We start from the raw sequence: 13905 nt of genomic DNA, 5'->3' as shown, positions 1-13905 counted from the left end.
ACAGGCTCTATGCTCTTAAAGAAAACAGATTCTCCTTCCTTCAGAAGCCATCAACTGTCTATAGCTCCTCAGCTAGGGGTCAGGCTTATGAACCTCTTTCCACTTCCCACTGGAATGCTAACTGGCGTGATCGTCTGGGAGTTCACATTGCAGCAGTTCATGTTGCTTCGCTCTTTGACTCATTGTTCTCATAACATTTTTCTGTCCTTGTTCTGAGATGGGCCCTGAACCTTGGGAAGGGTACGTAATATAGATGTTCCATTTGTGCCTGAACTTCATTTTTGATAAAGTTGTAATTAATAGCTGATTCAATGTACTTTGTTAATATATATATATATATATTATACACACACACACTAAAATTTAATACTGTTTTTTTGCTAATTGATTATGTTTATTTTTGTTATTGATCGAATTTTCCTCTTTCCTTTCCTGCTAACTAGTCTTAGACTGGATGCCTGATATTTTGAGCTTTTCTGTCGAGTACTGGGTATTTTTTTATTCTGTTGTCTTCAGCCATCTTATGGGATGTAGTGCTGTTACATGAAACCAGCCGCTCTTCCTGGTCTTGCTTTTACAATTTGTCAGATGGGTTGCTGCAGTACCTGAACTGGGGTTCATTATTCTCTTCGCCTAAAGGAAGTCAGACCTAACTGAACATTTTACCCAGTGCTTGTCTGCTGGTGAGAGTAAGACTGTTCCCAGCCTGTGTGAGTGTCCCGTGCTGCTCCTTCCGTTCTTCTGATGATTGTTTCTCAGGCCTTGGCTTTGGGAGCTTCTTTATTGTCTTTGGAGTACTCCCTCCCAAGATCTTTCGTGATCTGGATGACTTGTCTTCTTGGTACTATATCCTGTGAGATGCAGTGTTCTTGGGGTCTTTGGACTCTCTACTCGTGCCCCCATCCCCCAGCTTGGGAACACTCCTAAGATCCTTATCTAGGAGCCTTCCTAGTGTTTCACCTCTCATGGTCACTAATGTTTATGGCCTAATGGCCTGTGTCTAAAGAATGTAGTGTCAAAGCTGGAGTCTTTAAAATACATTTTGGGTCATTTCAGGCAGAGGAGGGTAAATGCAGAAATGGAAATCTCTCAATTTTACATTGTGATAATTCCCTACAACTCTGGAGCTCCCAGAAGGCCAGCAATTGCATTCTTTATATTTGTAGCACCTAGTATCATTTCAGTGGTGCACTGAGTATTGTGTGCAGGCTATAGTGATTCTCATTGGCAGTGACTCTCACAGTGCCTTAAGCATTCTGTTCAGCTGATTACATTCAGGGCTCCACAAATGCAAGGCTTCTGACTCCTTTGTACATTTCTCAGTGCCTGCCCTGAAAACAGAATGGATATAGATACTTGATTAGTTACTGAATGATTGAGTGACAGATTTGGTGAATAAATGTACAAGAAAGCAATTTTAATATAATTGTAGATACAAGAGATTGATTTAAAATATTACTCTGATTACCTTTCTGTAACATTTATACAATTTATATGGAGATTGTCTTGTTCCCAGTTGGCAACAGTAATAGGTCACCTGTGAGTCACTTAATGCTGTACTCTTCCTTTCAGTGTGTTGAAGAGGTCCTTGGATACCTGAAATCCTGCTTTAGTCGAGAACCGATGATGGCAACTGTCTGTGTTCAGCAGGTGAGTGTCATTTCCTGTCCTTTGGGATTTGGGCTAACTCTTCCAGGTGAAGCAACAAAACTTAGCTCAGTTTTAGAAGCTGGTGCTTATTGTGTGATATTAGGAAGGGTTGGGTGTCACTCTTGCTTGCTCTGTGATTGGGACTGTGAGGGGGCAGAGGGCATGAAAAGCAGCACTGGTCCTCACTGCTTTGCCTGTGTTTGCTACCCCATCCCAGTGGACCTGTATCTAAAATGTTTGTTTTACTTAGAATTATAGAGAACCCCTGGCACAGTGACACCACATGGTGGGAATCTTTTGATGTATAGGGATTCACAACAGAACTTCCCATCATATATTCCTGCTGGATTTGCTACTGGGAAAGGAAAGTCTTAAAGGGTGTTTACTTTGTTTTTGTTTTGTTTTCCTTTCTTCATTTTATTAGTGGTACTGAGGATTGAACCTGGTTTTATATATTCTAGGAAAGTACTCTGTCACTGGAACTTTTTAAATTTTGAAACATGATCTTACTAAGTTGCCCAGGCTCACCTGGAACTTGCAACTTACCATTTCAGTCATGTCCGTCCTAACCTCTGTCCATCAGCTGCGATTACAGATAGCCCTGTTCTGCTCATATTCATAAATCTATATTAAGTAAAATATTGTTGTTTCAATTTTTTTATTCTAGCTATTGAAGACTCTCTTTGGGACAAACTTGGCCTCACAGTTTGATGGCTTGGCTTCCAACCCCAGCAAGTCTCAATGCCGAGCACAGCGTCTCGGCTCTTCCAGCGTGAGGCCAGGCTTATATCACTACTGCTTCATGGCGCCGTACACGCACTTCACGCAGGCCTTGGCTGATGCCAGCCTGAGGAACATGGTGCAGGCAGAGCAGGAGCATGATGCCTCGGGGTAATAATTATGGTGCAAATCTACATTGATGATGCAGAGATGAGTAATGTATAGCCCTGCCTTGAAGGCTACTGGCTGAGCTATGTTGTAGTCTGCCATCTAGAGGTGGCGGGCTGGAGAGAAGGAACCCAAGCTGGCTGCCTGTGAAGCATGATTTCTAACTTCCAAATCCTGCCCTGGACTAGAAGTGGATCACGTAGTGTCCTCACCTATTGAAAGCATTTGGTACTTGAAAGTGCTCTTGAATAACGGACATTCTTTATAGTAAGATGCCATGTGTCAGTGGTGGTTTGTTCTATGACACAAAAGACTGCCTTCAAAATGGTATGGTGGCACTAGTATTTAGAGGTATTGAAAGTCACAGAAAAGTCTGGGGTGTGTTATTTTTGATTTCTACATGAATTTATTTTAATCTTTTTTATGCCAGGAATGTGGAAGTCCCGCCCACCCTTCTTTCTTCCTTTCAGGACCTTATATATATGCTGGTCATGTATTTTACCACTGAGCCCCATTATAGCCCTAATTTGAGATGCTATTCTGTGTAGCAATGATAGTAGAATCCTTACTTTTCTTTTTATGATGATCAGACAATGTTGGAATCAAGGAGATACTCCTATTCTGGGCTTTATCTTGATGCTTATGTGTGTACCCATAGTTCCCATTTTGCTGTATTTTCAAACATTTTATGACATGGGTATCTCTCTATGTTGCTTAGGCTGATGTTGAACTTGTGGGCTCCATCAGTCTTCCCCCAAGAAAACCAAATGATAAATGTAAATTACTTATCTTCCAGACAGCTCTCACCTTTCTTTTAAGCCCTCTTAGAGAGTAGACTGGGGAGTGAGTTTCCTGTAACAGCAAACATGCGTTTGAATTGCTTCTGCAGGTGCTTCATAGGTGCTGCACATCTGCACTCTCAGATGAGTCCTGTTATCTCAAGCACATGCAGCCCTTATACCCAGTGCCCTTTCTAAGTCTCATTTTGACATGTTCTGATTATTTGAACATGAAGTTGAACTGATGGATGGCTGAGTACAGAAGAGATTATTAAAAGGTTTTGTTGTTTCTGCTTTTGGTCATTTTGCAGGTGGTTTGATGTACTCCAGAAAGTATCTGCCCAACTGAAGACAAACCTCACAAGCGTCACAAAGAACCGTGCAGATAAGGTGAATGGCACTGCAGCTAGAGGTGACATGTGGGCCATGCCACAGGGATGCAAATGGAGCTCAGCACTTTCTAGATTGGTTGCCAGAAGCTTTTAATCGCAACTATGGTTTCTTTCATTTTTTTCCCTATAGAATGCTATTCACAATCACATTAGATTATTTGAGCCTCTTGTTATAAAAGCTCTGAAGCAGTACACCACGACAACATCTGTACAGTTGCAGAAGCAGGTTTTGGATTTGCTTGCACAACTGGTTCAGCTACGGGTCAATTACTGTCTGCTGGATTCGGATCAGGTTTGTCTTTATGTCTGATAGTCACCATACCTAGCTGAATACAAATTACCCTGAAAAGACGCTGTCCCAAGTCTGTACCATGTTCCAGTTGGGTTAGGCTTTAGAAATTTCCGTATTTTTTCCATATCTGTATACCTACTCACAACTCCAAAACAAGGTGTTTTTTTTATTTGTAAGATATAATTTAAGATTTATTCTGGTAGGATGGCATTTATGTAAAATTCATATTTCTTAAAAATTAGTGATCTTCAGTTAGTGCTGGTGGTGCTCGTCTTTAATCCCAGCACTTGGGAGGCAGAGGCAGGTGGATCTCTGAGTTCAAGGCCAGCCTGGTCTACGGAGTGAGTTACAGGATAGCCAGGGCTATCCAGAGAAACCCTGTCTCAAAAAACAATAAATAAAAATAAAAATGGGTTATTATTTTGATCAGAGAAACTTCCTTTTTCAGTGGGCAGTGGTCAAATAAATAAGTGGTTGTTGAGTGCTGAGCTCTAAATGGGACATCCATTTCAAACCTCTTCTTCCCTCTAAGGCTCAGGGAACACTGCAAAATGAGTAGGGGAGGGAGGGGCTGTGAAGTGCCGTCTCTGGACATGACAGAGCTGCTGAGGTCACAAACTCACTGCAGCTGTGATCACCTACACAAGATCACACCAGCCAGCACCCCAGCATGACTGGGAGTGGGGCTCAGAGACCTACCCTAGCTGGTTGCAGGGGGAGGGGTTGCCATTTTTCTTAGTGGCAGGGCAGCACTAGTTGTACTCAATGTACCACCATGCCTTGCCCACCAGTCATACTTACTATACAAATTCTCTTCAGGGAAACCTTATTTCCTGCCTTTTCCAAGAAGAAATTGTCTTTACATTGTTAAAAATTGACCATCATTTTTGTGCTATGATTTTGTGCTACTGTTTCTGTGTGAGTTACAAGGATGTGCCAGTTGGGGAGAATCCTTGGCCCTCATAGACTCATGGTCATATCATAATACCAAGTGCATTTCGTCCAACTTCAAAAGCCCCCGTAGTCTTACAGTCTCAACACTGTTTAAAAGTCCAAAGTCCTGTTTGAGACCGAAGGCAATTTCTTAATTTGTAAAATCAAAAGCAAATTACATATTTCTTATCTACAGTGCTATAGAATATACATTCCCATTCTAAAATATAGGAATGGGGACACAGGAAATACTGAACCAAAGTAATACCAAAATCCAATAGAGCAAACATCAAAACCTGTAGCTCCATGTATTCTTCTGTCCTTGAGTTTTTAAGGGCTTAGATGACTCAGCCCCTTGAACTTTGCTGTTATCACATCTCTCTCTTTCTTGGGTTTTTTCACTCCATGTATGTAGCTCAGGTACATAGCATAGGTCCAACATCTACAACATCTTGGTGTCTCCACACTCCAGGTTTTAACTTTCATAGCTTCATGAATGGCCTCTTGGGGCCTCTTGAAAAGAAAGACTCCTCTTCCTCATGGTTGCCTGGCCTTGGCAGTTGTCTGAAACCACAGAAGTATCTATGATCCTCTCACTATTGGATTTTTCATGCCTCCAAAGCCAATTCCATGTGAAAAACTCTGCCAAGTTTGGCCAACAGTTTGGTATGGACTTCCGCCCCTTTGACCACACTAGCAACAACTTTCTTGTTTGAAACAGTTGCTTTCTAGGAGCCAGCAACACCCTGTGGTCTCCTTTCACAAGTTAGAAACTTAGCTGGATGAGGTGTTGCCCTTATGGCACCCTTCTCATTGTTACAATGTAGACCAGGAAGCCTCTCCTTAATGGCACTGATCTCTTTAGCCATTACAGCTTCTCTTTCAGCACACATACGGGGTATGGAGCAATGTTAATTGCTTGCTGTGCTTTTTCTCTCCAAACTGTACATTTTTATTTCTGCCCCAATTGTTCTTTTTCACTGTAGACGTGCATAAGAGTTATCCGTAATAACCAGTGCATAGACTCAATGTTATGTTGTCTTTGAAATTTCCTTCATCAAAGAAGTTAGTCCATTACTTTTTAATTTAGACTCAACCAACTTCTTAGGACATGGGCAAAAAGTAGGCAGATACTTTACTAAAATATCTCAGTAATGACCTCAAGTCTGTTGGATAATAAAGATCTTGTTTCTTTCTGAAACCTCAAGAGCCAGGCGTTATTCTCAGCATTCTGCATTATTCTTGCCACTACTAGAACTACTGCTGGTTCTACTAGAACTGTCCATTAAGCTTTGCTTACAGGATGTAACCAACCACTTTCCTATTCCAGAGTTCCAAAGTCTTTCCACATTCCTCCAAAAAACAGCAGTGGGGTTCTTTACAATACCTCACTTTCGTAGGAAGCTCTGAATTAGCTACTTTTTACTGCTTTAATATAAAATACAGGACCAAAAGAAATATATGGAAGAAAACTTATTTTGCCTTATGGTTTCAGAGGAATTAGAGTCAGTCCATCGTGAGGACTGGAGAGATGGCTCAGCAGTTAAGGGAACTTGCTGCTCTTCTACAAGACCCAGATTTGCTTTCCTGGCTCCCACATGGCAGGAACTCTTTTGTAACTCCAGTTCTGGGGAATCTTAACACCTTCTATCTTCTTCAGGCAAAACCTTAACACATAATATCCAAAATAAAAAAGGCCAGTGTGGCCACAGACATCTGGAGCAGGAAGTTGAAAGCTCACATTCCATCCACATTCAAGAAGCAAAGAGAATGAACTAGAAATAGGGTGAAGCAATAAATTTTCAAAGCCTGTACCCAGTGACATACTTTATTCAGCAGGGCTTTACCTCCCAGAAGCTATCACCAGGGGATCATTTACATCTGAGCCTATTCAGGCCACCATAGTGTGCTTCCTTCATTCCCATACCCTGGTAACCTATTTTACAGTTGTCCTCTATATGGACTGTAGAAGAAACAGGCTTGGGGCTGTACCTGGAAGATAGATAGGATTGCAGTCTCCAGAACACTAATGGATGCATCTTAGGTAGAACACCTGTAAGACTGCAGCCTACCTCTCTTCTCACTTTCCTACTTCCTACTCAGCAGCGGTAAAAATCATCTCCATTTGAGCTATTCATCATAGATAGAAAATTAATTCACTAGTAGATAGGTTAGGTAAACTTGGCTGTCTTGCCAGATAATTTCTGTAGTTATTCTATCTAGAGTGTTTCCTCTAAAACAAAAAGGTATTTTGTTTTTCTTCCTAAAATTGCTGCCTGTTACTTGACATTGAAAACGCTCAGGACTTCCAGATTTTTGTGTGCTGTGCCCATGTCTGAATGTATGTCCTTCATTCTGGGCCCGAGCCTTATACCAGCAAAGCTTTCTACCCAACCACTGGTGATAGTCTGTTTTTTTTTTTGTTTTGTTTTTTTTTTTTACCATGAACAACTCTGGCCTCCAGTTTGTTCTAGTGACTTTCATCAGTGGGTCCTGTAGAGGGATAAATGCAGAAAACTGAGACACAAACTCAGTTCAGATACTGATTTACCAAGCATTTACTGAATGTCTCTGCATGCCCCAGAACTGCAAAGCTATGGGTGTAAGTTCTGTTGTTCATCTGTGGGAGTTTCTTCTAGGGTGATAAAATCTTACAGAAAATGAGAGTCACATAGACTGGCTCTTCAGCCCAGATACTGTCTCTGTTCCTATGGTTGGCTTTTCCTCCTGGCTCCTCTAGACAGCATCTAGACATTGTGCACTGCAGGACTCATGCTGTTAGATCACCACTCTCTGGAAGCAGTCTTCAGATGTGATTATGAGTAATAACTGGAATTTATTATTTTCCCAGTGAGTCACTTTGTTTTGTGAGACAGAGTCCTATCATGTAGCCCAGACTGACCTCAAACTTTGATCTGCTGGCCTTAGTTCCCCTTTTGCTGGGATTACAGGCCTATACCAACCTTTCTGCCCTGACCAGTTCCTGAAGGCATGTCTGGAGGTATTCTGCAGCTACCTGACTTCAGAGTAGCTTTTAGAAAGTTATTATAAACAAGCTAATCCTACTGTGTATGTGCTTGCGAATAGTTCACAGATCAGTAGAAAAAAAGATACCTGGCTTTTATGTTGTAAGCCTGTGACTGATGGCAGCTTTTCTTTTCCTGATGTAGGTGTTCATCGGTTTTGTGCTGAAGCAGTTTGAGTACATTGAAGTGGGCCAGTTCAGGTACTACTGTTTAGTTACTTCAGTTATTGTCCTTGTTATCCAACACGTGTAATCCTAGGTCCGTATAGTCACAGGCGCTTCAAGTGCTGCTGGTTTCCAATGGAGGTCTAACTTACATGTTTTCCACTTTTACTCCGCTGAACACTTGCTGAAAACCTTTCTCAGGATGTGCTTAGAAACAGTTGTGCATCTGTTCATTAGTGTGTTCTCATTTAACAGTCAGACTGTATGTTTATGGTGACAGGTCACTAAGTGGCGTCTTCTTACCCTAACTTTAGAGGGAACAATTTTAGGTCATGGTTTAGTAACGGAAGTGATTGTAAACTTTACTTATATTGACTGCAGTTTTCCTTGCTAGACATTAAAGCTTTACTAATCAAGCAGTACATGTAACAGATTTGTAATTTTTGAAAATTACAGTTCTTAATAAGTAGTTTGTAAAGCACAGCACTGGAGAGTGTTGTGAGAGTTCCCGAGGTTTAGAGACCCAGGTCTTGTTCTGATTATGACACCGTGACTCTGTTGTTTTGATCAGGGAACATTTTCCCTTGGTGTCTGAATTTCTTTAAGAGAGGAAAGAAAATGAAGTGTTAGGACGATCTTACTTGCTGGCATCCAATGTTTAAGGTGCCTCTCCTGCTTCACTGTCCTAACCATTAGACTGTCCCCATGAGCAGAGGCAGGAAACCCAATGGTGTGGGTGGGATTAAACGAGGTTGTAGAGTCTGCTTTACCCTCAGTACTTTCTCCTGAGGTTGAATCCTGACCTATGTTATGCTGTGTATGCGTATCACTTATCTTAATTTTTAAAAAGAAATGTCTAAATGGGTGTTTTTGTTTCTAGGGAATCAGAGGCAATTATTCCAAATATATTTTTCTTCCTGGTTTTACTGTCTTATGAGCGCTACCATTCAAAACAGATCATTGGAATTCCTAAAATCATCCAGCTATGTGATGGCATCATGGCCAGTGGAAGGAAGGCTGTCACACATGGTAATGGGATACATGTTCGCTTGTTGTCCTTGGTCTCACCTCTACCCACTTTTAACTGAACCACAGTTCTGCACTGCATGTGCTGTGTTCATGTATGGGGGCTCATGCATGCATGCACATAGGTTAGAGATGTTTGAGAAGGGAAAAAAGCACATTACTTATTCATAAAAGTTTGTAAACTACTTGGGGGGATAAAAAATTGTAAATATATAAAAAAGTGAAAAAATAAAAAGAGTGACATTAAGACACAGATAGATTCTGATAAATATCTCTGTTTATGAAACAAAATTTTAATTTTGTCATTTGTATTTGCTTTGTTCTTTTTCAGAGGGAGGGCATAGGCTCAAATCTGGGGCCTTACATGAGCAAAGTACTTTAATTTTGATGACACCCCTAGACTTAGAAGAATTTTAAATCTAGCTTGTCAAATCAAGTTTTGACTCTTTTTTTTATTTATACAAGTTTTCATGTATCCCATGCTGATTTGAACTCGCTATGAAACCCAGGATGACCTAGAACTCCTGATTCTCCTCCTACCTCCTGCATGCTGGGATTATAGGCATGATTACTATTCCCGGTTTGTAAGGTGTAGGGATTGAACCCAGGACTTCGTGCTACTCAAAACTTTCTACAAATGACCTGCATTCACAACTTAAATTCTGAATCCATCCATCAGTTCTTCCTTTCTTTATTTCTTCTTTCCTTTCTTTTTTTGTTCTTTTGAGACAAGGTTTCTCTATGTAACAGCCCTGGCTGTCCTAGAACTCAGTCTGTAGATCAGGGTGGCCTTGAACTCGCAAAGATCTGCCTGCCTCTGCCTCCTGAGTGATGGAATTAAAGGTATATGCCACCAAACCTAGCTATAAATTCTGATTTCCTTTTAACTGGTTTTGGTGTTGTAGTTGGACATTTCCTTGGGGAAACAAAACCTTGGGGTTTTCTGTTTTGCCACATTATATTTTAGAAGATAAGCTATTCAATGTTTAATAAACCACACTTTGAATTTTATATCCAACTATATTTTGTAAGCATGCTGCATGAAAGTGAAAGGCTAATCAATTAGAACTATGGGGAAGCTAAAGTTTTCTTCGCACATTGATTTTTAACCCCTGCACTTCAAGTTGATGCCATGGCTGCCTGATTATTTTGCTGAAGTTTAAGTATGAAACATAGCTAATGGTTAGCCACTTAGCTTTCCCCCTTTAGCTGATAAAGTGGATATGGTGTGTATTTTAAGAATGTTCTGTAGCTGTATGATGGTGTATGCCTCTGTTAATGGCCTTCATGGAGGCAGGATGACCATGAGTTGCGGCCAGCCTGGGCTGTTCAGCTAGGTCCTGACTTGTACAACAGCAGCAATGACCAAAAAGAATGTGTCGTGATTCTTCCTTAGAACTTTTAACTCCAGTCTTCCAGTCTTTCCCTGTTGGATTCTTCCTACTCCTTTGCTATGAGTTTAGAGCAGTACCTCTTAACCTTCTGAGTGACCCCTTAATACAGTTCTTCATGTTGTGGTGACCCCTAACCATAAAATTATTTTAGTTACTACTTCATAACTGTAATGTTGCTATTGATAAGAATTGTAATGTAAATATCTGATATGCAGGATATTTGATAAGCAACCCCTATGAAAGGACCATTCAACGCTCCCCTCCAAGAGATTGAGACCCACAGGTTGAGAAGTGCTTCGAGCTTTGTTATAGATGCATTCTAAGAACTTTGCAGACTCCACCTAACGTCTACAGAAGAGCCTAAACTGACCAGAGGCATTGATCGGCTCTCTCAGTCTTCATAAACTATCAACTTTGCCTCTCATGCTCCATCGGAGCACAGACTGTGAAATGCTGGTAGATGGTTTAGTTGATTACAGTCAGATACCTTCTTCTGGCTTCTGAGGACACTTGTATATATGTGTTGAAAAACAAATAATAAAGTAAAAATTAGGAACTAGAGGGATGACTCAGCTGTTAAGAGTACTGGCTGCTCTCGGAATTAGTTTCAAGTACCCACATAGTGGTTCACAACAACCTGTAAGTCCAGTTCCAGGAGATCAGACACTTTGTTCTGGCTTTCTCAAGGCACTGAATACATGTGGTACACAAACATACATTCAGGTAAAACACCAATATACATTAAAAATGTTTTTTAAAGCCGGGCGGTGGTGGCGCACACCTTTAATCCCAGCACTCGGGAGGCAGAGGCAGGCGGATCTCTGTGAGTTCGAGACCAGCCTGGTCTACAAGAGCTAGTTCCAGGACAGGCTCCAAAGCCACAGAGAAACCCTGTCTCGAAAAACAAAACAAAAAAAAAAAAATGTTTTTTAAAAAATACATGGACATAAGATTTCCTGGACTTGTAGTGTCGTTGCACTGAGAATTAGTGGCAGTCAGCCATTTTCCTTCATGCTAGGATGCTTGTTCATCTGGAGGAAGTTCAGTAAGCAAGTAAGAGCAAGGATGTTACATGGCACTGAGGGTCTGGATATGTATATATTCTTACCATAGACCATCAGAATGTGTGTGTATACAGAGTGTATGTTTGCATGTATATTTCTACATGCGTATTCATATCACTGAATATTTGTGCATGTGTCACAGATGGTCAGGGTGTTTGTGTTACCAAAATTCAGGAATGTATGTATGCATTTCAGTAGGTATCAGTGTGCTGTGTACCAATTAAAGCCATTTCTATTATCGTTGTCTTCCTATGTGATACTGTTAAACCAATTAATTTTGTTTGACTCCTATTTTGGATAAAGATAAGTAAGACCTGAAAAAGAAAATCTTGATTTAATGAGTCAGTTTTTAACTTAAACAGTATAGTAAATCTAATACCTTGATTTATAATATATTATGTAACTGTAGTGATACTTCATTTGTATTTAAATAAAGTTTGCTTGAAGTTCAGAGAGTGAAACAGCCTTACAGACCAGGCAGTGGTGACATACACCTTTAATCACAGTAGCTACACTAGTTTACCATAGAAACTGGGCAGTGGTGGTGTACACCTTTAATCCCAGCACTAGAGAGGAATATAGAGAGGAGACAGCTCTCACTCACAGTCACATTCTGAGATTCCTGAAGCAGAATCGTCATTTCAGACTGAAGTAGAAGTAAGAGTCAGTGGCTGGCTGTTTTGCTTTGACTTGTTTTGTTTTTGGCTTGGTTTGGTTTTTTTTTTTTTTTTTTTTTTTTTGAGACAGGGTTTCTTTGTAGCTTTGGAGCCTGTCCTGTCTCTTATAGACTAGGCTGGCCTCTAATTTACAGAGATCTGCCTGCCTCTGCTCCTGACTGCTGGGATTAAAGGCGTGTGCCACCACCACCTGGCACTGTTTTGCTTTTCTGGCCATCATATTGAACTCCAATTTCTGTCTCTGGGTTTTTATTAATCGTGCTACATGTAACCACAATATTTATCATCTTTTTAAATCAGGTAGTTTATGCATAAAGTAGAGAGGTTACTGTTTTGGTTATTTGGAATGTTTTCTTATTTTAAAATTGACTTTGATTTCAGTCACTTTTTGTCAGAGGTGATGCTGCATTTGATATTAAATCTATGGTTTTTATTGTTATTAGAAGCCTTCACAAGCTGTTAGTCAATGTTGAGAGGAAGAACCATGACCTCTTACAATAGCATGATCATGATTTCAAATACACTTTTTAACAATCCTAATCAGCCCATTCTGTAAGCCAAGTACCAGCTAAGGTTTCCTTTGTTTCTTAAAAGTACTTTGAAAGTCTTGATAGTTGTCTAAGTGTCATTTTTTCCTACGTGGCCTTATTTGCTCAATATTTTGTGCCCACAGCCATACCTGCTCTGCAGCCCATTGTCCATGATCTGTTTGTGTTAAGAGGAACGAACAAAGCTGATGCAGGGAAAGAGCTTGAAACCCAGAAGGAGGTGGTGGTGTCGATGCTTTTAAGACTCATCCAGTACCATCAGGTAAGAGGAAGGTACAGTGATAGTCACATCATCAACATGGATAAGCATGCTGTTTCCATGAGGTCCTGTGTGTGGTAAACAGTCTCAGGAGCATTGGGTTCTCTGGGACTTGAAGAAATGGTAGTAAGCCAGCCGACGGTGGCACACGCCTTTAATCTTAGCCCTTGGCAGGCAGAGGCAGGTAGATCTCTGTGAGTTTGAGGTCAGCTTGGTCTACAAAGCGAGTGCCAGGACACGCACCAAAGCTACACAGAAAAACCCTGTCTCAAAAAGCAAAAACGAAAACAAAAAGGTAAATGGCAGTGAAAGAAAAAAATGCACTAGGTACTAAATAAATGTAACAGAGGCTATTTATTCTCAAACATGGTTCAAGCATCAGTTAATTGGCAGTGTTGATCTAAACCATTGACTTTTAAAAAATACTAGAAATTTCAATCTGAAATAAGATAAATAGGTATTTACTTCTTGAAACAGTTACATTTTTTTTCATTTGTACTCATTTCTAGTTTTGTTTCCCTTAAGCTGGAACAGGGATTTTAAATGCTATGAGTCAATCCATGTGTGGAAATGTAGTTTTCTTAATTTTTGTCCCTTTTAAACTTGTACTTTTGCCTGTCCCTCTCTATTTTGTGTGTTCCTTTCAGCTGCCTTTCTCTGAATCTTCATAGAAAACCGCAAGTCTAAGCAGCACTTTCTTTGTTACATTTTGATCAATCATTAAACTAAATGTTTAATGGTTAGTTAAGTCACATGACTATAATAAAAAATACAAGAGGCATAAAGTAATTTGAGAGTAAACAGATGACCCTG

At 40.4% G+C, this 13905-nt stretch overlaps 1 protein-coding gene across 3 annotated transcripts in view; it reads left to right on the top strand.

Moving 5' to 3' along the window:
* The window catches only part of Htt (huntingtin), a 139055-nt gene that overhangs the window by 72988 nt on the left and 52162 nt on the right, over nt 1-13905 (top strand). For all 3 annotated transcript variants that reach the window (XR_005283088.2, XM_038311049.2, XM_038311036.2), the window contains 7 exons: nt 1573-1650; nt 2318-2541; nt 3629-3707; nt 3840-4001; nt 8105-8160; nt 9005-9153; nt 12959-13095. Coding sequence is in view for 2 of the 3 variants with exons in the window: in XM_038311049.2 (XP_038166977.1) it covers nt 1573-1650; nt 2318-2541; nt 3629-3707; nt 3840-4001; nt 8105-8160; nt 9005-9153; nt 12959-13095 (885 nt within the window). In the remaining variant the exon portion in view is untranslated. The remainder of the gene's footprint in view (nt 1-1572; nt 1651-2317; nt 2542-3628; nt 3708-3839; nt 4002-8104; nt 8161-9004; nt 9154-12958; nt 13096-13905) is intronic.

This window comes from Arvicola amphibius, chromosome 1 (assembly GCF_903992535.2).
Source record: "Arvicola amphibius chromosome 1, mArvAmp1.2, whole genome shotgun sequence".
Lineage (NCBI taxonomy): Eukaryota > Metazoa > Chordata > Mammalia > Rodentia > Cricetidae > Arvicola > Arvicola amphibius.
The sequence above is the reverse complement of the archived record's forward strand: the minus strand, read 5'-3'. Positions and strand labels throughout refer to the sequence as shown.